Source organism: Erpetoichthys calabaricus, chromosome 1 (assembly GCF_900747795.2).
Source record: "Erpetoichthys calabaricus chromosome 1, fErpCal1.3, whole genome shotgun sequence".
In the NCBI taxonomy this organism is placed as follows: Eukaryota; Metazoa; Chordata; class Cladistia; order Polypteriformes; family Polypteridae; genus Erpetoichthys; species Erpetoichthys calabaricus.
The window spans coordinates 231,019,424-231,044,681 of record NC_041394.2 but is presented as its reverse complement, the minus strand read 5'-3'; the positions used below and the strand labels follow the sequence as shown (position 1 = coordinate 231,044,681).

The 25,258-nt window shown below is 36.0% G+C and overlaps 1 protein-coding gene across 50 annotated transcripts in view; it reads right to left on the bottom strand.

The window, feature by feature from the left end:
- Nucleotides 1-25,258, bottom strand: part of LOC114659757 (mucin-2-like) — a 144,384-nt gene that overhangs the window by 11,402 nt on the left and 107,724 nt on the right. For 15 of the 50 annotated variants that reach the window (XM_051934965.1, XM_051934999.1, XM_051935023.1 and 12 more), the window contains 10 exons: nucleotides 24,177-24,212; nucleotides 22,846-22,881; nucleotides 21,140-21,175; nucleotides 16,556-16,591; nucleotides 15,225-15,260; nucleotides 8,624-9,250; nucleotides 8,294-8,526; nucleotides 6,911-7,097; nucleotides 4,209-4,539; nucleotides 2,513-2,694 (listed from right to left, as the gene is read on the bottom strand). In XM_051934965.1, coding sequence (XP_051790925.1) covers nucleotides 2,513-2,694; nucleotides 4,209-4,539; nucleotides 6,911-7,097; nucleotides 8,294-8,526; nucleotides 8,624-9,250; nucleotides 15,225-15,260; nucleotides 16,556-16,591; nucleotides 21,140-21,175; nucleotides 22,846-22,881; nucleotides 24,177-24,212 — 1,740 coding nt within the window. Of the gene's footprint in view, nucleotides 1-2,512; nucleotides 2,695-4,208; nucleotides 4,540-6,910; nucleotides 7,098-8,293; nucleotides 8,527-8,623; nucleotides 9,251-15,224; nucleotides 15,261-16,555; nucleotides 16,592-18,478; nucleotides 18,515-21,139; nucleotides 21,176-22,845; nucleotides 22,882-24,176; nucleotides 24,213-25,258 lie in introns of all 50 variants that reach the window. The other 35 variants (XM_051935030.1, XM_051935034.1, XM_051935038.1 and 32 more) reach the window with 8 other exon arrangements.

Below are 25,258 nucleotides of genomic sequence, written 5' to 3'. Positions count from 1 at the left end.
GATGTCTTGCTGCCGAGGGCACAACCCTCAAGAAAATACTTGATAACCCCTCTGTGATTCTAGTGTTTAGGCAGCAGACGTGGAATAAATTGAGTGGAAATAAAACATAAAACTCAGTTTAAAAAAATGATCTGTAGTTGATCGATGACACCATTTGAAAGCAAGGAAAGCAGAATACAAACAAAATAATTAATCAGGATTTTAAAAAAAAACAATGCTTTGAAGAAATGTCCAACACCTGCAGTTCCAGTTAGTTCAGAATGCAGCAATGAGAATCTAAATCAGAAAAAGAACATTTGAGCACATCTCATTTGTCTTAGCTTTGTTACATTGGTTACCCGTGTCATTTAGAATTAACTTTAAAATGCTACTAATGGTGTATAAAGCCTTATATAATCTTGCCCTTTCCTATATTGTGGAATGCCTGACCCCCTAAATTGTTCTAATGGTAGAATGCGTATCATTCTAAGAGACTCAAAAATCAAAAATCTGGCATACTTTACCAATAGAGATATGGATCATTTAAAAAAAACTCTAACAACCCAGTTTTTTATTTTGGGTTTTTGTAGGTATATTTTAGTTATACTCTTAATACACTTTTAATTTGGCTTTTTCATAGCTACATTTTAGTTTCACTTCTAATAGACTAATCATGAAGATTTTTCATATCCATCAATGAAACTGTAATTATTAACCTCTTCTTTTCTTTTATGGGTTGTAAAACACCATCTGATCAAAGCACTGTGCAGCAGCCTGTGATGCTTAAATGAAAGCAGATACCCCATCATGTATCCGTTAGATCTCCTGCATCTAATCTCCAAAGATGAAGCCTAAAAATCAATAAGGAACTACTTTAGAACATTTGTTCTAAGTAGAATACCCAGTCTGGGCTGGGTGGTCTTTTAGCTTTGGAACCCATGTAAATTTGCCTTTTCTCTCCAGTATTTTATCCTTGTGCTCATTTTTAAAGACTTATAAAATGATAGTATATCTAAGGACTTCCCTTTTGTACTAATTAGATATCTGTTTTTTGTAAGTGCATATTGAGTAATTTTTTGTATGTTATTATTTATTATTATTACCTAATTTAAATTGTATTTCTTTCCTTATAATTACTTCTTTGACTACTTGCAATACACTTTAAACTATATTCTGTGTATAAAAATATGCTATAGAAATAAATGTTGTTACAATGCATTTAATACTTCTTTGTTATGTCACAGTCAGAGGAATGAAACAAGGTGTCTAAAATTAATACAAAATGAATATAACAAATTCACATGGCTTTGCTTTCATTCCCTCCTCCATATAAATATTCTTTGATGGCCATCATAGTGTATGCATGGGTAGGGTTGCAGGTACTATTATAATCTTTCAATTGTTTATTTTATCAGCTTTTGTAATTTTTGTGGTGAATTCATATGGGAATTTGAATAGACATTTCAATTTATTCAAATCACATATTATTAAATGTTAATTGTGGATTTACTTAATGATTACATGGTTCCCATTTCATTATTAGTTATCAGTTGGGTTTTTTACATATATTACATTTCTCTTATGTAATTTTTTTATAGCATCTTCTTATATTATACTCTACCGTGGCTGTCCGTTTGTCTGTCCAGGATTTTAAGTCACCAGTAGCTCGCAAACCGTTTGACCTATTGACCTGAAAGTTGTTACACATATACTACGTAATGTCTACTATCCACTATCAGGGTGATGATTGACCTCCAAACTCAAAGGTCAACCCAGGAAGATCAAGGTCAAAAATCAAATAACCTGTAGCCTGAAATTTTGTACACAAATACTACGCTGAAACTCTGTACTACAGCTTTATATTAAAAGCAAAGAGTTTTGGAATTATTCCTCTTTTTATTTATATTTTATTTTATTGTAGAATCAACTCACTGGAGGGCCACCAGGGCAGCCCTGCACTGCATGTGTACGGGTGCCGTTCTCATCCCCTACTTTACCTTCGCCATCACCTCCCCTACGTCTTCACATCTTAAATTATTCTAGATGCAGATTGAACACTTAAGTTCCAGCTTAAGTGAAAAATTAAGAATAAACGTACTAAGTAACTGCATCACAAACACTGACTTAATCAATTTTAACGGAACGAAAGAAGAGAAGAAGCAGGCCACTATGGTGGAGAAAAGAAGAGCTGCTCAGGAAGCAGAAAGTGCATCAACCTCTGAGCAAACGAATGTTAAACGTACAGGGAAAGAAAGTCAAGTGTGCGCCTTTAAAGGTAATTTTATAATTAGTATAATTTTTTATAATTGTACAATGTTAATGGATTGTTCTTTCTATACTAAATAATTGGTTTGTATTTTACATTTTCTTCTTGTTCAGTATACCTATTTGTGTTAACCTTCCTGCTTATTGTTGAGAAGTATGATTAATATGAATCCAGACCGTGGAACAGGTGAATAAATTATTCATTTAATTTATAATGAAATGCACAATTAAATCAATTTCTCTGTTTAAATATATGAAGAATACCTACCACATATCCCATCTACATATGGTCTCCAGTTGACACAGACTCCGGCCTGTTTGCAAAGTGACACAGCTTTTGAAATACTGGAACAGGCCACGTCATTACTGTTTGTTAAGCTGGTGTCAAAAAAGCAGGCACTCTCATAAGGCGTAAGATTTACTACATTAGTACATTCTCCAAAAAGTGTCCTAAAAAGTAATAAATCAAAGACAATATATTTTACGTAACAAAATATATTTCAGTACTGTTAATCCATCCATCCATTACCCAACCCGCTATATCCTAACTACAGGGTCACAGGGGTCTGCTGGAGCCAATCCCAGCCAACACAGGGCGCAAGGCAGGAAACAAACCCCGGGCAGGGCGCCAGCCCACCGCAGCAGTACTGCTAACAATTGTTTCAAATTAATTTGGAGAAAAAGTTACAAATCCACAATGATCCAATATATTTAAGTGGAAATGTAAATCTGGCTGTTTCATTTATTGCATTCCATGTAATGTAAAGATACATTTGATATCACTTTGACATTATCAATCTTAGTTTTTGAAAATGTTACCAGGCCTAAACTAAAAAAAAGGTATATTGTATTGCAGTGATTGTCTGTTATATTTGCTATGCACAATGATATTTGTGGTAAGACAACAATGGCCCTCTTCTGACATGCATTTCTGTGATGTTTATTGTTTCCCAGAGAGAATGTAATATACTACAAAAATAAAAACAATCATCCAAAAATACTGCATGGGCAAGTGGCACAGAATAGTAAATAAGAGTTTTCTTAAAACTTTGTGGCATATCTTGGTATATCACAGTGTCATTCTTTTGTAAACAACATTGATTTGTTTCTGGCCATTACTGAACTGAACTCACACAGATAAAGCCTTATAATTCAGCATCTTCTCTTCACACCTTAGGTCTGGGCCATGTGTTGTTAAGATTAGTTAGAATGTGAATGCTAAAGTCGGACATGAGGAAGCTCCTAAAAAAATGAATAAGCAAGATTCTTGCACACAATTCATAATTAATCATGGAACTGAAAATTTTCATTTTTATCCTGTACAATGTTTACTTTGAATTATCTGCAAAAGAAATTTACATCGTGGCTGGTTTGATTTTTTTTTTTTGCCATTTTGCTTTAACAAGCCAAGTTACAAGCATGCTGCATCACCGAAGGCTTAAAAAATAACACCCGCTTTAGGAATTTGAAAGAAAAATAAACACAGTACCAGTCATTTACTCTTAAAAGCAAAACAATTGAATGTTTTTTATCACACACCTGCCATTTTGAAATTGGAATATTTTGATGGTGATGTGAGCAAAAACATGCTAGAAAAATGTTACCATTTGTTAAAGTATACAAGTAAAGAAATGGACATAATACCTGTCTGTGCACACGTAAAGCATAGTGATTATGTTATAAATAGTTCCATTTCATACTTAAAATCTGAAAAATTCAAATGTAATTGAAATATTTACATAACTAATAGAAAGACTGGATGGGTGGAGAAAGCTTTCTCCACTAGTTAGGGGAAACTGTGCTCTTTTTTTATAATGCTGTGAGGACATTTTCATTGCCTTCACCAAATCATCTGGCTGCATCTGTAATATGATTTCATTTTTATATTGTATTTAAATGGAACATTTTTTAAAAACACTTAATTGTTAATATTTGCCATTTTTAAAATGTTGTTGGAAACTTACGTATTGTAAAAGATACTGCAGATTGAACGATTATTTAATGGTGCCACTGGTGGAGAGGTTGTGCTGCCTGTCCTTATTGACATGCTAGAAGAGGAAGGTGTGAAATTTGTTGAATGATTTGTCCATTTTGATGATGTTGAACTTGATTTAGATGATGATGAAGGTCTTGGAGTTAATGTAGTTGATGAAACACAAGGATTATATGGAGGATTTGGTACACAAGATTTTTTTGAAGAGTCATTCGTTATCCAGTCATATGCAGTTATTCCACAGCACGTTTCAGGTTCTGCTTTGCCATTAGGACGTATGCATGAGTTCCCACCACATTCTCCTTAAATAAAAATAATTAACTTGTTCAGAAAAATATTTAGAATCTATTGGTTCCTAATAAAATATAAACATTGGTTTCAGTTTAGATGCCTACTAATCCTGCTATGCACACCCTGATCCTGTACATACACTAGTAAAGTCTATAAAATGATCTTACATTTTTTGTTTCTGATAATGTATATTTGTATATATTGCAGCATGATCACATCTAAAATAATACATATTTTTTAATCAAAAAAATGACTGACAATCTGGGAAGCACAATGGTACAGCAGGAGGGTTCATGTCCTGAGTCCTCCTTGCGTGGAGTTCAGGGGACAATTATTGCCTTGTACTTTGTGCTTGCTGGGATAGGCTGCAGTTTCCCTGTGACCCTGCTCATAATTAAGTGGAATTAGGAGATGGGTGTAATAATGGATTGAGGTTTTAACATGTCTACTCTTTACCTAGTTTTCCCGAAACAATTATATCAAGAATAATGACACTATACAGAGAGAAAATGGGACTAGTTTCTGAAAGTGACATCGCTCGTAATGAAAGGCTTTTCACTGTTTCCTCTTAGTTAACTTTTTCAAATGATGACCGGCTAATAAAAAACAGTAATTCCCTTTTTGTTAAAAAGGGCAATTATTCAGATAATTAAATTATCTTATATTAGAACATGAAGTGGGGACAAAAACATGCAAATATAAATATTTACATAAGGCATAACATTATATATGACATAATATTTAGTTGTTTTCTCCTTATCTCTGCTGAAGAACTTGTTAAAGTAATATTTAGCACTTCTCTTACGTCCTTTAATGCAATTCTAACATCTCTTAGTTACTATTTTGCCCAACCTAAACTAAAAACATTCAGCTCCTTCTTTCTTTTCTAATAGTTTATTAGTCTAATGTGTCCTTTCTTAATTTTCTTTGGCATTGCTATGTCTTTCTTGTAATACAGATATCAAAACTACACACTTTGGTTCATATATTGCCTTATAATGTAAGTGCAATTTAAATAATTTTCTTGATTTGTACTCCCACAGCATGTGTATAACCCAGAATCTTTTTTACCTGTACATTTGTTCCTGTAAGAATAAGTGTGTAGTATCTCTAACAACTTTGCAATATATAAAACTTAACTACAGTTATTTATACTGTTTAATTTGCTATACTTCCCAGATTTCAGTTTTTAGCTGCCCACAGAAATCCTTCATCACCTGCAAATTCAAACATTTTTGACAGATGTACGTAACTTAAAAAACTGTACTACAGTAAAAAGGACTGTTGGCCCTAGCACTGGTTCTTGCAGGAATCCACTAATAATGGTCCTTAATTCATAAAGGTATAACACATTGTTTTCTCTGGTTTTAAAGGCTTTACTTATCTGCATTGTGCACTTACTGCAAAACCCTGAGGTGTGATGATTAGTGTCTCATAAGGAAGCTTATCAAAAATTTTTTGAGAGTCACTACAGTTAATGTCATACATATATCCTAACTTGGGCGAATGCATAAACGACCTGCTGGCTGTGTCTTAATATACCTGCAGTAGATAAACGCTTTTCTGGTTTTCTGATTACTAAGGTCTCCACAATTTCCTTCTTATTAACATGCATTTGGACTATTATTCTTCCAGTACCTTTTGGAAATTTGTAGTACTAGGGTGTTGTACTGTGGTAGCCATTGTGAATGTAGTGAAAAGTCAAGCAAAATGACACCTTTTATTGGCTAACTAAACATCTTGCCTGAAGAAGGGGCCTGAGTTGCCTTGAAAGCTTGCATTTTGTAATCTTTTTAGTTAGCCAATAAAAGGTGTCATTTTGCTTGACTTTTCACTACTTTTGGAAATTTTAAATTTTAAATGTACTCAAACTATACACATGAAGTATTTTTTTTTATCATCTTTCTTCTTCAGTCAGGTGCTGCATTAGTGACTGTATAATTAATCATGTATCTTATTAAGTACACCCCTTTTCACTTTATTCCTGTCCTATGACATTTATGGTTAAAATGTACCTTTTTTAAATTAAATCTATTTTATATTTTTTTCCAGTTGTCATTCCCATAGAATTGGGCAATAATTATGGTAAAGCGACTGCTTTTAAATAGTTCAGTTACATGTACATTCCAAATTCAGCCATAATTACTTTGATACATGTAGTTCTTCCTAATCTAGAGAATTAGCAGTCCTCCTAGAAATGCTCTCTTCTATTACCAGTTTCCTGGTTTTGCTATGGAGATGGTGCCCAGCATCCCATTACAAGAACTTCCATATGGCCACTTGCCCTCAAAATCTCATTCTTATAGTCATTACATACTCTATGTTAAGTGTTTTTCTTAATTTTACATAAGATAATCATGAAATGAGAATAATTTTACTTACCGCATTGACCTTGTGTATTTTTCCCAAAATACAGTAATGGAACTATGATGTTGATAGAACCATATATATTAAGAGACAGTTCACTATAAATCTCACTAATGAAAACATCTACTAAAGTCCCTGTTGATTGCAAATTGATTCCATTCAGACTGTAAGGAGCCTTCACTGTGTTTCCATTAAATGTACTCTGAAATAAGTTAAAAAAAATTGTTATTTGTTACATCCAACAATTAAGATATTCAACGTGATCATAAATATTATTAAATAATTATCCTGGTTGCCTTTTATAACTTAAAAATTAACATGCATAAACATGTCATGTCATTTTCCAACCTGCTTAATCTAGACTAGGGTTAGGGGAGGGAAGGGGGTGAGCTTAGGGGACAGCTGGAGCCCAACCGAGGCTAGTATAGGACACAAGGTAAGATCAAACCATGGACTGGGAGCCAGTCCATCGCAGGTCGAGCATAATTGCACACATCTACACACACCCAGGCCAATTTAGCGCCACCAGTTCAACTAACCTGCATGTCTTTGGACAATGGGAGGAAACCAGAGGACCCAGAGGAAACCCACACAAACACAGGGAGAAATGAAAGCTCCACATAAGAAGGACCCAGGACATGAACCCTGGTCTCCTTAAAGTGAGGCAGCAGTGCTACCACTGCGCCACTATGCACAAACCTGTCCCATTTGATATCTTTATAAATCAGTTCCTTGTCAAATTAGTATGTAATTCTAGTTTAATTGTTATCATGTCTATTGTGCTAAGATCACCCAGTTAAACAAATGTCACTTTAGAGTTGCATTATTGTTTAAATCACTTAGGCAAAAACTGTAACTGGTAGAAAGAGTTTGATTTATGAATGATGCAAGAAAGACTGAAATATCAAAACATTTTCAGGATAGGTTTTGATTTCCTACAGCTCAGTATTAGAAAAGGGCTTTGCAAAATAATGTATAAATCTGATAAGTTTCCATACTACAGCTAATGTTTTTACAATATACAATATCTTCTTGTGTTGTTGGCATGGCTGTATAGAGCTTAGTTTAACGGCTTCATGGATCTAGTGTCCTGGGTTCACATCCAGCAATTATCTGTGTGGGGTTTCCATGTTCTCTCTGTTTCTGTCCACACGTCCAGAAGGTAGTCTAGATTTCTTCTGACATATCTAAAGATGTGTAGGTTTGATTAAATGGTAACTCTGGATTGACCTAGCTCTAGGTGTGCCTGAGGGTCCCTGCAATAGACCAGTACCCTGTATGGGGCCGTTTCCTGCCTTGAACCCAGTGCTACTGAGATCCTGATGTTGATCTTTGAAATGACTTAATTATTGCTTGTTTACCAAAAAATATTCCACAAAAAGTAAAAGCAAAACTCACAATTATTTCATTGTTATTTTGTATGGCGAGTTTCACAGTGTTGTTGCGGAATTTTATTATAATTCCTCTTGCACAAGAAGCTCCTACTAAACAGTAGTAATTGTCAACTGCAACAGAAAACCCATACACTGGATTTTTTTCCTGTACTAAAATATAAGTACAATCCTGCAAGAAGGCATACTGAGTGCCAGTGAATGTTATGTAGTGGGGATCACCAAATACTTGACACTGACCTGTAAATATATGGAAAATAACAGTCAATATATAAAGAATTACATTAAATTGACTTGAATATGTAAAATCAAAATGTTTGAATAATATTGTACTCACAGCCACAGTCCCATGTTTGACAACAGCCATTTTGGATCAATTTTGGAGGCAGCTTATTAGCACATTGTGGTTTTGGATTTGGAGGACAACTGAAAGACATAGACTGAATTGAGCCACTTGGAGTGCAGGTGTGGTTGGCACAGTTTGCATACCATGATTCACCACAAACATAAGTGCTGTTTCCTGAAGTGCAAGTGCAAACTGGAGAAGTAGGTGGAGGAGTAGGTGAAGAAGTAGGTGGAGGAGTAGGTGAAGAAGTAGGTGGAGGAGTAGGTGAAGAAGTAGGTGAGGAAGTAGGTGAAGAAGTAAGTGAGGAAGTAAGTGAGGAAGTAGGTGAAGAAGTAGGTGGAGTAGTAGAAGGAAAAGGACTACAACAAACCCGAATTTCATAATCAGCACATATGCTCATGTCATTTATAGGAATCTGGTCTTCATTTTTGCAAACTAAACCTTGCTGTATGTTGCAAGTTACTTTTTGATTATGATAACTGGGATGTAAAGATTGGCACTGAATGTTTGTAACATTGTAAGGACACAATCCTTCCACTTTTTCGAAATCTCCACCATTTTGTAGACTAGGGCGAAATTTATTAATCCAACTTGTCCAGACTCCAGAACAAGGAAATTCTAAAAAAAAAAAAAAAAAAATTAAAAATTTATTTGCTACTAAATATTCTTACATTTTTATTGTTTATGCATATATATATATATATATATATATATATATATATATATATATATATATATATATATATATATATACTGTATATACGACATACTTTAAAATATATATTAATAATCTGAATTGATAAAAACAGATATGTTCCAAGATTTTATTATGAGAGTTAAATTTAACATAGGAACAGAGATATGTATTGTAACAACTTGGTAGTTTTGGGTGGGTGCTGTAGGTTCATGCCATTTGCCATTACCATACTTGGCTGCCCTATAAGCCTGTGTGACACATGGACACTAGCAGCTTCTCACGTGTGACTCCAATCACTCACATCTGTCCTGTTCACTGCCTAGACATTCATGCCGTTGGTTCCACCTCACATCTCACTTGGGCTCAGAGGCAACATCATTTGCCTCACTTTCCTCAACTTTGTGTGATGACCCAAGCCAAGATTCTTAAGACCATTTACAAATTATTGTACTTTAGCAAAAGAGAAGATTTGCTGAAGTGCTTTCTACCTAACCCCCCATGCTTTGTACAACCTTCTTGTATAAATGACTCAGACGTCGCTGCAAGTGGCAGCTATTCCAGCAGCTCCGTGTATGACTTTATTTTTCTACCTTTTTCTATATTTCACTGTTAACTCCTACCACTTTCTTTTACATGGACTTGTTCCCTGGACACTTTTTACTACTTGATATATTAGGATTAAAAGTCAAGACGGAGGTAAAAAGCTTAGGGGTAACTGTTGACTGCAATCTGAATTTTAAATCGCATATTAATCAGATCACTAGGACAGCATTTTTTCACTTAAGAAACATAGCAAAAGTTAGACCTCTTATATCATTGAAAGATGCTGAGAAATTAGTTCACGCGTTTGTTTTCAGTCGACTAGATTACTGTAACGCAGTCCTCTCAGGAATACCCAAAAAAGACATAAATCGTTTGCAACTAGTCCAGAATGCAGCTGCTAGAATCCTAACAAGGAAAAGAAAATCCGAGCACATATCTCCAGTTTTGATGTCACTACACTGGTTACCTGTGTCATTCAGGTCTGACTTTAAAATTCTGCTTATGGTTTATAAAGCCTTAAATAATCTCGCCCCATCTTATATATCGGAATGTCTGACATTTTATATTCCAAATCGTAATCTCAGATCCTCAAATGAGTGTCTCCTTAGAATTCCGAGAGCAAAACTTAAAAGAAGTGGTGAGGCGGCCTTCTGCTGTTACGCACCTAAAATCTGGAATAGCCTACCAATAGGAATTCGCCAGGCTAATACAGTGGAGCACTTTAAAAAACTGCTGAAAACACATTATTTTAACATGGCCTTCTCATAACTTCACTGTAATTTAATCCTGATACTCTGTATATCCAATTCATTATAATAACTATCCATGGTAGCTCTAAAATATGTACTTTCCCCTATTCTCTCTTCTGTTTCTTTTTCCGGTGTCCTTTTGCCACCACCATCTACTCAAAGCTCCATGATGTTCCAACAGTGAAGAATTAAAAGCCAGAAGTCTGCATGGCCATCATCATCAAGTCCTTCCATGAGAACCCTAGACACAAGAGGACTGTTTCATTTACGTTAGGTAGAATGCCCAAAGGGGACTGGGCGGTCTCGTGGCCTGGAACCCCTGCAGATTTTATTTTTTTCTCCAGCCGTCTGGAGTTTTTTTTTGTTTTTTCTGTCCACCCTGGCCATCGGACCTTACTCTTTTTTTATGTTAACTAATATTGTCTTATTTTAATTTCTTATGTTGTTATATATTTTTTTTATTTACTGTTCTTCATTATATAAAGCACTTGGAGCTACTTTTTTGTATGAAAATGTGCTATACAAAAAAATATTATTATTATTATTATTACTTGGACATGGATATTTACACGCGTCATTCGTCTATTCAAGTAGTCAACTTCAAGCGCTGAGAACAAATGCCTGCGCCGGTGTGGTTCCCTATTTACCTGACAAGGTAAGAAGACGGTATCGTGGCAACAGAGCCGGTGTTAAGATAAAGGCCAAGCGTTTAGCGATAAAGTGGCGCTACAATCCTTTAGTGCCTTCTGTGATCCTGGGAAATGTGAACTCACTACCAAATAAAATTGACGAACTGGCTGCGCTGGTGAAAAATGTGAGGACCTATAGAGAATGCAGTTTGTTGTGTTTTAGTGAAATGTGGCTAACAACTAACATCCCAGATGCTAACGTGGAGCTACCCGGGTTTACCACAGTTAAAGCGGACAGAGACGCAAATACCTGTGGGAAGCAGAAAGGAGGTGGACTCGCACTCTACATCAATACAAGATGGTGCAACTCTGCACATGTTAACGTTAAAATCTCCACTTGCTGCAGGGACATCGAACTGTTGGCCGTAAGTCTGCATCCCTATTACTTGCCCAGAGAGTTTGGACACGTCATTGTTGTTATTGTATACATCCCTCCTCGGGCGGACGTGGAGATAGCGGGTGACATCATCCATTCCGATGTGGCTAAATTACAAACACAACAACCCGAGGCACTTGTACTAATCGCTGGAGACTTCAACCATGTAACGCTTGACAAAACATTACCTGCCTTCTCCCAGTATGTGGATTGTAACACCCGGGGAAATAGGACTATTGACCTACTGTATGCAAACGTTAAAGACACATACAGCGCCACCCCACTGTCTGCACTTGAGAAAGCAGATCATAACCTGGTTCTACTTTAGCCTCACTACAAACCAAGAGTGAGAGAGCTACCTACAACCACACGCTCATTCAGGAAGTGGTCCCCTGAGGCAGAGCAGGCTCTGAGAGACTGGTTTGGAACTACGGACTGGGATATCCTGCAGGGATCTTATAGTGAGAACATTTAGGAGGCTGTTGACTGCACTACTGACTACATCAACTTCTGTATGGACATTGTAGTTCCAGTAAGAACAGTATGCTGCTATGCTAACAACAAGCCATGGATTACAAGTGACATCAAGGGCCTTTGGAACCAGAAGAAAAGGGCTTTTAAAAGTGGTGATCAGCATGAGCTCAAGTGCGTGCAGAAGGAACTCCGAGTCCAGCTCAAGGCGGTGAAGGAGCAGTACAGGAGAAAGCTGGAGCAGAAGTTGCAGAATAACAGAATGAAGGAAGTGTGGGATGGGATGAAGATCATCACTGGCTGCAGCTCGAAGCGGGGTGCCACCATTGAGAGAGACGTGGAGAGAGCAAACCAGATGAACAACTTTTTTAACAGGTTTGACCACCCTAACCCACTCTCACCTCGGAGTACTGCACCCTCCACCCATCCTTCTGCTGATACCAGCATAGGAGAGAGTCTACCCCAACCCACAATCACAGCAGCCCAGGTAAGCAGTGAGCTGAGGAGACTTTGTGCCAGCAAAGCAGCGGGTCCAGATGGAGTATCACCACAACTGCTGAAGGCCTATGCGTTGGAGCTGAGGAGTCCTCTACAGCGTATCTTCAACCAGAGAACAGGGGAGAGTCCCGAGGCTTTGGAAAACATCTTGCATCACCCCAGTCCCAAAGGTATCACATCCTAGTGAGCTGAATGACTTCTGGCCTGTCGCTCTGACGTCGCATGTGATGAAAACCATGGAGCGGCTGCTGCTTCACCACCTGAGGCCACAAATCCATCACGCTCTCAACCCTCTGCAGTTTGCATACCAGGAGAAGGTGGGAGCGGAGGATGCCATCATCTACATGCTACACCGATCCCTCTCCCACTTGGTCAGAGGCAGTGGTGCAGTAAGAATTATGTTTCTGGACTTCTCTAGCGCCTTCAAGACCATCCAACCTCTGCTCCTTAGGGACAAGATGACAGAGATTGGAGTAGATTCATACCTGGTAGCATGGATCGTGGACTATCTTAAAGACAGACCTCAGTATGTGCGTCTCGGGAACTGCAGGCCTGACACTGTGGTCAGCAACACAGGAGTGCCGCAGGGGACTGTACTCTGTTCAGCCTATATACATCAGACTTCCAATACAACTCGGAGTCCTGCCACATGCAAAAGTTCGCTGACGACACTGCTATCGTGGGCTGCATCAGAAGTGCGCAGGAGGAGAAGTATAGGGACCTAATCAGCCTCCTTTGGGCAAAAATGACCATATCGCCATTTTTCAAAAGCTCAGATATAAACAAAAGTTAAACCAAGAAAATCCAGTCTCTCATGAGATCAAACACTGGATAGACCAATCATAGACTGATGATGAGATCAATGTGATTATGGAAGCTGTGATTTCCTATTTTGGACATCTTGCAAATGAAAGAGCATAAAAAGTCATTATCAGGATTTATCCAGAAACCATACATGATGCACTAAACACATGTCTGTGAATATGGAGGATTACAAAGCTGCTTTGTACAATCTAAAGAGAGTTGCAAAAATGAATAAACCTTTTCATTTGTGAATTTTTCTAAAAACAACACAATTTCTAAAAACTTCAGTAAGTCAATTTGGGAAACAATATCAAAACGTCATACTGCATACATTAGATAACAGCTGTTTCAGATATGAAAAATACCTAGAGTATACAATGAAAGCAAATTAAACAAAAAAAGTCAGTATCACAGAAATGGTCTTTGTTTTCCATTGCTACACAGTAGCCATTAAAACATTTTATTTCAATACATAATTTAAATCATTTGTAGTAACTCTACAGATGTAGACACACTCCAAAAAATGATAAAAAGAAGACCTGTTTTACTCTGACAAAAGGAGCAATAAAAGGAAAACTTTAGGATAATAAAGAGATAATTTTAATTCCTACATGAATGGTATATGCTGCAAATTCAAATGTTGTTTATGGGTGAAAAGGTAAATTTAGGCTAAAGATTACACAATATCGAAGGCTATGCTTCTTTCTTGTCTTTCTATCTACACTGACAACTGAAGAGTATATTAGAGTGTATCAATGTTAATTTGCTGTTGCAAATATAAAAAGTACTGTTTCTCAAGTTAGATGTTTAATTTGATACAGACTCCAAATAATGGAAGATAAACAGAAAATAGAGAAAATAACCTAATTTGTATGAGACTAAAGGGTGCTACCGTTCTGACCGATGTTTTTCATACAACACTTCAATGATCTGATTAGTGACCGTTGTGCAATGTCCGGGGAAACTGTGCAAAAATTGGTACTTTCTCTTTGAGACAAGTTGTTAACTCGATGACTCGCATAAGTACAGAGACGTATTTGTTTTCCATTGTTACAGAGTGCCAATTAAAACATTTAATTTCAACGCGAAATTAACGTAATTTGTAGCAGTTCTACTGATGTAGAAACACCCTGAAAAATGATATAAACAACTCCTGCTTTACTCTGACAAACAGAGCAATAAAAGGATAATTTTAATTCCACCATTCCTACTTGAATGATATATGGTGCAAAATTAAATGTTGTTTGTCGGTGAAAACGTAAATTTAAGCTAAAGATTACACAATATCAAAGGCTATGCTTCTTTCTTGTCTTTCTATCTACACTGGCAATTGAAGAGCACATACCAATTAGAATATATCAATGTTAATTTGCCGTTGCAAATATAAAAAGTACTGTTTCTCAAGTTAGATGTTCAGTTTGATACGACTCCAAATAATATAAGATAAACACATAATAGAGAAAATAACCTCATTTGTATGTTTATCTGGAAAGAACATCTTTTGTTACACCTTCTGTAAGTCAATTTGGGAAAAAAGTTGAAGACGTGATATATGTGGGAAATGTTTCAGATTTGAAAAATGCCTAAAGAAGAGTTTACAATGAGAACTAAGAAAAAAAACAAAACGGTGACAATCACAGAAATGGTCGCTAAATTATTAGTTCATTGATAAAGACGGATCTCAGAAATTCATCTATGTTTACCATTTCGATGAAAGACATATGCAAAATGATCTTGATTATTTATTTAATTGGAAAAAGTTTACCTGTTGTTGTCACTGCTGAAGTTGTGGAGGGGGGTTCTGTTGAGAGGACAAACAAAAATGCTTTAAAAGGAGCATGAATGGATCTTTGAACATTTTCAAAGGGAAGTGAACAACATGTGGTGCAGTTTTACTTTCTATTTAGTCTGTCCTAAAGTAGATGTAAAGTGAAGTGAGAAATGTTGACTATCAAGATATCTGACAGAAACATATGAGACTTTTTCTGTTTTCAAGATGTCAATATTCATAAGGACAGTAACTAAAAAACCTCACTTCCAACAGTACTTCGTATTCTTTATCAATATTGCTAAAGATAATAGAAAACACTGAACTATAAATTGCACGCTGTGGAAAAAAATGAAAGGATCTTGACAGGCAGCTGTGTTGTACAAATGTACTCTAAAGGTAAGCAGGTTGTCCAGAGTCCAGTCAAAAGTCTGCCGAGACTAAAGGGTGCTACCATTCTGACCGATGTTTTTCATACAACACTTCAATGATCTGATTAGTGACCGTTGTGCAATGTCCTGGGAAACTGTGCAAAAATTGGTACTTTCTCTTTGAGACAAGTTGCTAACTCGATGACTCGCATAAGTACAGAGACGTATTTGTTTTCCATTGTTACAGAGTGCCAATTAAAACATTTAATTTCAACGCGAAATTAACGTAATTTGTAGCAATTCTACTGATGTAGCCACACCCAGAAAAATGATATAAACAACTCCTGCTTTACTCTGACAAACAGAGCAATAAAAGGATCATTTTAATTCCACCATTCCTACTTGAATGATATTTGGTGCAAAATTAAATGTTGTTTGTCGGTGAAAACGTAAATTTAAGCTAAAGATTACACAATATCAAAGGCTATGCTTCTTTCTTGTCTTTCTATCTACACTGGCAATTGAAGAGCACATACCAATTAGAATATATCAATGTTAATTTGCCATTGCAAATATAAAAAGTACTGTTTCTCAAGTTAGATGTTCAGTTTGATACAACTCCAAATAATGTAAGATAAACACATAATAGAGAAAATAACCTCATTTGTATGTTTATCTGGAAAGAACATCTTTTGTTACACCTTCTGTAAGTCAATTTGGGAAAAAAGTTGAAGACGTGATATATGTGGGAAATGTTTCAGATTTGAAAAAATGCCTAAAGAAGAGTTTACAATGAGAGCTAAGAAAAAAAACAAAACGGTGACAATCACAGAAATGGTCGCTAAATTATTAGTTCATTGATAAAGACGGATCTCAGAAATTCATCTATGTTTACCATTTCGATGAAAGACATATGCAAAATGATCTTGATTATTTATTTAATTGGAAAAAGTTTACCTGTTGCTGTCACTGCTGAAGTTGTGGAGGGGGGTTCTGTTGAGAGGACAAACAAAAATGCTTTAAAAGGAGCATGAATGGATCTTTGAACATTTTCAAAGGGAAGTGAATAACATGTGGTGCAGTTTTACTTTCTATTTAGTCTGTCCTAAAGTAGATGTAAAGTGAAGTGAGAAATGTTGACTATCAAGATATCTGACAGAAACATATGAGACTTTTTCTGTTTTCAAGATGTCAATATTCATAAGGACAGTAACTAAAAAACCTCACTTCCAACAGTACTTCGTATTCTTTATCAATATTGCTAAAGATAATAGAAAACAGGCGGCACGGTAGCGCAGTGGGTAGCGCTGCTGCCTCGCAGTTGGGAGATCTAGGGACCTGGGTTCGCTACCCGGGTCCTCCCTGCGTGGAGTTTGCATGTTCTCCCCGTGTCTGCGTGGGTTTCCTCCGGGCGCTCCGGGTTTCCTCCCACATTCCAAAGACATGCTGGTTAGGTGGATTGGCGGTTCTAAATTGGCCCTAGTGTGTGCTTGGTGTGTGGGTGTGTTTGTGTGTGTCCTGCGGTGGGTTGGCACCCTGCCCGGGATTGGTTCCTGCCTTGTGCCCTGTGTTGGCTGGGATTGGCTCCAGCAGACCCCCGTGTTCGGATTCAGCGGGTTGGCTGGATGGATGGATGGATGTCGGAACATTTTCAAAGGGAAGTGAACAACATGTGGTGCAGTTTTACTTTTCTATTTAGTCTGTCCTAAAGTAGATGTAAGTGAAGTGAGAAATGTTGACTATCAAGATATCTGACAGAAACATATGAGACTTTTTTCTGTTTTCAAGATGTCAATATTCATAAGTAACTAAAAAACCTCACTTCCAACAGTACTTCGTATTCTTTATCAATATTGCTAAAGATAATAGAAAACACTGAACTATAAATTGCACGCTGTGGAAAAAAATGAAAGGATCTTGACAGGCAGCTGTGTTGTACAAATGTACTCTAAAGGTAAGCAGGTTGTCTAAAGTCCAGTCAAAAGTCTGCCGAGACTAAAGGGTGCTACCATTCTGACCGATGTTTTTCATACAACACTTCAATGATCTGATTAGTGACCGTTGTGCAATGTCCTGGGAAACTGCAAAACTTGGTACTTTCTCTTTCAGACAAGTTGTTAACTCGATGACTCGCATAAGTACAGAGACGTATTTGTTTTCCATTGTTACAGAGTGCCAATTAAAACATTTAATTTCAACGCGAAATTAACGTAATTTGTAGCAATTCTACTGATGTAGCCACACCCAGAAAAATGATATAAACAACTCCTGCTTTACTCTGACAAACAGAGCAATAAAAGGATCATTTTAATTCCACCATTCCTACTTGAATGATATTTGGTGCAAAATTAAATGTTGTTTGTCGGTGAAAACGTAAATTTAAGCTAAAGATTACACAATATCAAAGGCTATGCTTCTTTCTTGTCTTTCTGTCTACACTGGCAATTGAAGAGGACATACCAATTAGAATATATCAATGTTAATTTGCCATTGCAAATATAAAAAGTACTGTTTCTCAAGTTAGATGTTCAGTTTGATAAAACTCCAAATAATGTAAGATAAACACATAATAGAGAAAATAACCTCATTTGTATGTTTATCTGGAAAGAACATCTTTTGTTACACCTTCTGTAAGTCAATTTTGGAAAAAAGTTGAAGACGTGATATATGTGGGAAATGTTTCAAATTTGAAAAATGCCTAAAGAAGAGTTTACAATGAGAGCTAAGAAAGAAAACAAAACGCTGACAATCACAGAAATGGTCGCTAAATTATTAGTTCATTGATAAAGACGGATCTCAGAAATTCATCTATGTTTACCATTTCGATGAAAGACATATGCAAAATGATCTTGATTATTTATTTAATTGGAAAAAGTTTACCTGTTGTTGTCACTGCTGAAGTTGTGGAGGGGGGTTCTGTTGAGAGGACAAACAAAAATGCTTTAAAAGGAGCATGAATGGATCTTTGAACATTTTCAAAGGGAAGTGAACAACATGTGGTGCAGTTTTACTTTCTATTTAGTCTGTCCTAAAGTAGATGTAAAGTGAAGTGAGAAATGTTGACTATCAAGATATCTGACAGAAACATATGAGACTTTTTCTGTTTTCAAGATGTCAATATTCATAAGGACAGTAACTAAAAAACCTCACTTCCAACAGTACTTCGTATTCTTTATCAATATTGCTAAAGATAATAGAAAACACTGAACTATAAATTGCATGCTGTGGAAAAAAATTAAAGGATCTTGACAGGCAGCTGTGTTGTACAAATGTACTCTAAAGGTAAGCAGGTTGTCCAGAGTCCAGTCAAAAGTCTGCCGAGACTAAAGGGTGCTACCATTCTGACCGATGTTTTTCATACAACACTTCAATGATCTGATTAGTGACCGTTGTGCAATGTCCTGGGAAACTGTGCAAAAATTGGTACTTTCTCTTTGAGACAAGTTGCTAACTCGATGACTCGCATAAGTACAGAGACGTATTGTTTTCCATTGTTACAGAGTGCCAATTAAAACATTTAATTTCAACGCGAAATTAACGTAATTTGTAGCAATTCTACTGATGTAGACACACCCTGAAAAATGATATAAACAACTCCTGCTTTACTCTGACAAACAGAGCAATAAAAGGATAATTTTAATTCCACCATTCCTACTTGAATGATATTTGGTGCAAAATTAAATGTTGTTTGTCGGTGAAAACGTAAATTTAAGCTAAAGATTACACAATATCAAAGGCTATGCTTCTTTCTTGTCTTTCTATCTACACTGGCAATTGAAGAGCACATACCAATTAGAATATATCAATGTTAATTTGCTGTTGCAAATATAAAAAGTACTGTTTCTCAAGTTAGATGTTCAGTTTGATACGACTCCAAATAATGTAAGATAAACACATAATAGAGAAAATAACCTCATTTGTATGTTTATCTGGAAAGAACATCTTTTGTTACACCTTCTGTAAGTCAATTTGGGAAAAAAGTTGAAGACGTGATATATGTGGGAAATGTTTCAGATTTGAAAAATGCCTAAAGAAGAGTTTACAATGAGAGCTAAGAAAAAAAACAAAACGGTGACAATCACAGAAATGGTCGCTAAATTATTAGTTCATTGATAAAGACAGATCTCAGAAATTCATCTATGTTTACCATTTCGAAGAAAGACATATGCAAAATGATCTTGATTATTTATTTAATTGGAAAAAAGTTTACCTGTTGTTATCACTGTTGAAGTTGTGGAGGGGGGGTTCTGTTGAGAGGACAAACAAAAATGCTTTAAAAGGAGCATGAATGGATCTTTGAACATTTTCAAAGGGAAGTGAACAACATGTGGTGCATTTTTACTTTCTATTTAGTCTGTCCTAAAGTAGATGTAAAGTGTAGTGAGAAATGTTGACTATCAAGATATCTGACAGAAACATATGAGACTTTTTCTGTTTTCAAGATGTCAATATTCATAAGGACAGTAACTAAAAAACCTCACTTCCAACAGTACTTCGTATTCTTTATCAATATTGCTAAAGATAATAGAAAACACTGAACTATAAATTGCACGCTGTGGAAAAAAATTAAAGGATCTTGACAGGCAGCTGTGTTGTACAAATGTACTCTAAAGGTAAGCAGGTTGTCTAAAGTCCAGTCAAAAGTCTGCCGAGACTAAAGGGTGCTACCGTTCTGACCGATGTTTTTCATACAACACTTCAATGATCTGATTAGTGACCGTTGTGCAATGTCCGGGGAAACTGTGCAAAACTTGGTACTTTCTCTTTCAGACAAGTTGTTAACTCGATGACTCGCATAAGTACAGAGACGTATTTGTTTTCCATTGTTACAGAGTGCCAATTAAAACATTTAATTTCAACGCGAAATTAACGTAATTTGTAGCAATTCTACTGATGTAGCCACACCCAGAAAAATGATATAAACAACTCCTGCTTTACTCTGACAAACAGAGCAATAAAAGGATAATTTTAATTCCACCATTCCTACTTGAATGATATTTGGTGCAAAATTAAATGTTGTTTGTCGGTGAAAACGTAAATTTAAGCTAAAGATTACACAATATCAAAGGCTATGCTTCTTTCTTGTCTTTCTATCTACACTGGCAATTGAAGAGCACATACCAATTAGAATATATCAATGTTAATTTGCAATTGCAAATATAAAAAGTACTGTTTCTCAAGTTAGATGTTCAGTTTGATACGACTCCAAATAATGTAAGATAAACACATAATAGAGAAAATAACCTCATTTGTATGTTTATCTGGAAAGAACATCTTTTGTTACACCTTCTGTAAGTCAATTTGGGAAAAAAGTTGAAGACGTGATATATGTGGGAAATGTTTCAGATTTGAAAAATGCCTAAAGAAGAGTTTACAATGAGAGCTAAGAAAAAAAAACAAAACGGTGACAATCACAGAAATGGTCGCTAAATTATTAGTTCATTGATAAAGACAGATCTCAGAAATTCATCTCTGTTTACCATTTCGAAGAAAGACATATGCAAAATGATCTTGATTATTTATTTAATTGGAAAAGTTTACCTGTTGTTATCACTGTTGAAGTTGTGGAGGGGGGTTCTGTTGAGAGGACAAACAAAAATGCTTTAAAAGGAGCATGAATGGATCTTTGAACATTTTCAAAGGGAAGTGAACAACATGTGGTGCATTTTTACTTTCTATTTAGTCTGTCCTAAAGTAGATGTAAAGTGAAGTGAGAAATGTTGACTATCAAGATATCTGACAGAAACATATGAGACTTTTTCTGTTTCAAGATGTCAATATTCATAAGGACAGTAACTAAAAAACCTCACTTCCAACAGTACTTCGTATTCTTTATCAATATTGCTAAAGATAATAGAAAACAGGTGGCACGGTGGCGCAGTGGGTAGCGCTGCTGCCTCGCAGTTGGGAGATCTAGGGACCTGGGTTCGCTACCCGGGTCCTCCCTGCGTGGAGTTTGCATGTTCTCCCCGTGTCTGCGTGGGTTTCCTCCGGGCGCTCCGGTTTCCTCCCACATTCCAAAGACATGCTGGTTAGGTGGATTGGCGATTCTAAATTGGCCCTAGTGTGTGCTTGGTGTGTGGGTGTGTTTGTGTGTGTCCTGCGGTGGGTTGGCACCCCTGCCCGGGATTGGTTCCTGCCTTGTGCCCTGTGTTGGCTGGGATTGGCTCCAGCAGACCCCCGTGACCCTGTGTTCGGATTCAGCGGGTTGGAAAATGGATGGATGGATAATAGAAAACACTGAACTGTAAATTGCACGCTGTTGAAAAAAATGAAAGGATCTTGACAGGCAGCTGTGTTGTACAAATGTACTCTAAAGGTAAGCAGGTTGTCCAAAGTCCAGTCAAAAGTCTGCCGAGACTAAAGGGTGCTACCGTTCTGACCGATGTTTTTCATACAACACTTCAATGATCTGATTAGTGACCGTTGTGCAATGTCCTGGGAAACTGTGCAAAACTTGGTACTTTCTCTTTGAGACAAGTTGTTAACTCGATGACTCGCATATGTACAGAGACGTATTTGTTTTCCATTGTTACAGAGTGCCAATTAAAACATTTAATTTCAACGCGAAATTAACGTAATTTGTAGCAATTCTACTGATGTAGACACACTCTGAAAAATGATATAAACAACTCCTGCTTTACTCTGACAAACAGAGCAATAAAAGGATAATTTTAATTCCACCATTCCTACTTGAATGATATATGGTGCAAAATTAAATGTTGTTTCTCGGTGAAAACGTAAATTTAAGCTAAAGATTACACAATATCAAAGGCTATGCTTCTTTCTTGTCTTTCTATCTACACTGACAACTGAAGAGCACATACCAATTAGAATATATCAATGTTAATTTGCTGTTGCAAATATAAAAAGTACTGTTTCTCAAGTTAGATGTTCAGTTTCATACGACTTCAAATAATGTAAGATAAACACATAATAGAGAAAATAAACTCATTTGTATGTTTATCTGGAAAGAACATCTTTTGTTACACCTTCTGTAAGTCAATTTGGGAAAAAAGTTGAAGATGTGATATATGTGGGAAATGTTTCAGATTTGAAAAATGCCTAAAGAAGAGTTTACAATGAGAGCTAAGAAAGAAAACAAAACGCTGACAATCACAGAAATGGTCGCTAAATTATTAGTTCATTGATAAAGACGGATCTCAGAAATTCATCTATGTTTACCATTTCGATGAAAGACATATGCAAAATGATCTTGATTATTTATTTAATTGGAAAAAGTTTACCTGTTGTTGTCACTGCTGAAGTTGTGGAGGGGGGTTCTGTTGAGAGGACAAACAAAAATGCTTTAAAAGGAGCATGAATGGATCTTTGAACATTTTCAAAGGGAAGTGAACAACATGTGGTGCAGTTTTACTTTCTATTTAGTCTGTCCTAAAGTAGATGTAAAGTGAAGTGAGAAATGTTGACTATCAAGATATCTGACAGAAACATATGAGACTTTTTCTGTTTTCAAGATGTCAATATTCATAAGGACAGTAACTAAAAAACCTCACTTCCAACAGTACTTCGTATTCTTTATCAATATTGCTAAAGATAATAGAAAACACTGAACTATAAATTGCATGCTGTGGAAAAAAATTAAAGGATCTTGACAGGCAGCTGTGTTGTACAAATGTACTCTAAAGGTAAGCAGGTTGTCCAAAGTCCAGTCAAAAGTCTGCCGAGACTAAAGGGTGCTACCGTTCTGACCGATGTTTTTCATACAACACTTCAATGATCTGATTAGTGACCGTTGTGCTATGTCCTGGGAAACTGTGTAAAAATTGGTACTTTCTCTTTGAGACAAGTTGCTAACTCGATGACTCGCATAAGTACAGAGACGTATTTGTTTTCCATTGTTTTAAGAGTGCCAATTAAAACATTTAATTTCAACGCGAAATTAACGTAATTTGTAGCAATTCTACTGATGTAGACACACCCTGAAAAATGATATAAACAACTCCTGCTTTACTCTGACAAACAGAGCAATAAAAGGATAATTTTAATTCCACCATTTCTACTTGAATGATATTTGGTGCAAAATTAAATGTTGTTTCTCGGTGAAAACGTAAATTTAAGCTAAAGATTACACAATATCAAAGGCTATGCTTCTTTCTTGTCTTTCTATCTACACTGACAACTGAAGAGCACATACCAATTAGAATATATCAATGTTAATTTGCTGTTGCAAATATAAAAAGTACTGTTTCTCAAGTTAGATGTTCAGTTTGATACGACTCCAAATAATGTAAGATAAACACATAATAGAGAAAATAACCTCATTTGTATGTTTATCTGGAAAGAACATCTTTTGTTACACCTTCTGTAAGTCAATTTGGGAAAAAAGTTGAAGACGTGATATATGTGGGAAATGTTTCAGATTTGAAAAATGCCTAAAGAAGAGTTTACAATGAGAGCTAAGAAAAAAAACAAAACGGTGACAATCACAGAAATGGTCGCTAAATTATTAGTTCATTGATAAAGACAGATCTCAGAAATTCATCTATGTTTACCATTTCGAAGAAAGACATATGCAAAATGATCTTGATTATTTATTTAATTGGAAAAAGTTTACCTGTTGTTATCACTGTTGAAGTTGTGGAGGGGGGTTCTGTTGAGAGGACAAACAAAAATGCTTTAAAAGGAGCATGAATGGATCTTTGAACATTTTCAAAGGGAAGTGAACAACATGTGGTGCATTTTTACTTTCTATTTAGTCTGTCCTAAAGTAGATGTAAAGTGTAGTGAGAAATGTTGACTATCAAGATATCTGACAGAAACATATGAGACTTTTTCTGTTTTCAAGATGTCAATATTCATAAGGACAGTAACTAAAAAACCTCACTTCCAACAGTACTTCGTATTCTTTATCAATATTGCTAAAGATAATAGAAAACACTGAACTATAAATTGCACGCTGTGGAAAAAAATTAAAGGATCTTGACAGGCAGCTGTGTTGTACAAATGTACTCTAAAGGTAAGCAGGTTGTCTAAAGTCCAGTCAAAAGTCTGCCGAGACTAAAGGGTGCTACCGTTCTGACCGATGTTTTTCATACAACACTTCAATGATCTGATTAGTGACCGTTGTGCAATGTCCGGGGAAACTGTGCAAAACTTGGTACTTTCTCTTTCAGACAAGTTGTTAACTCGATGACTCGCATAAGTACAGAGACGTATTTGTTTTCCATTGTTACAGAGTGCCAATTAAAACATTTAATTTCAACGCGAAATTAACGTAATTTGTAGCAATTCTACTGATGTAGCCACACCCAGAAAAATGATATAAACAACTCCTGCTTTACTCTGACAAACAGAGCAATAAAAGGATAATTTTAATTCCACCATTCCTACTTGAATGATATTTGGTGCAAAATTAAATGTTGTTTGTCGGTGAAAACGTAAATTTAAGCTAAAGATTACACAATATCAAAGGCTATGCTTCTTTCTTGTCTTTCTATCTACACTGGCAATTGAAGAGCACATACCAATTAGAATATATCAATGTTAATTTGCAATTGCAAATATAAAAAGTACTGTTTCTCAAGTTAGATGTTCAGTTTGATACGACTCCAAATAATGTAAGATAAACACATAATAGAGAAAATAACCTCATTTGTATGTTTATCTGGAAAGAACATCTTTTGTTACACCTTCTGT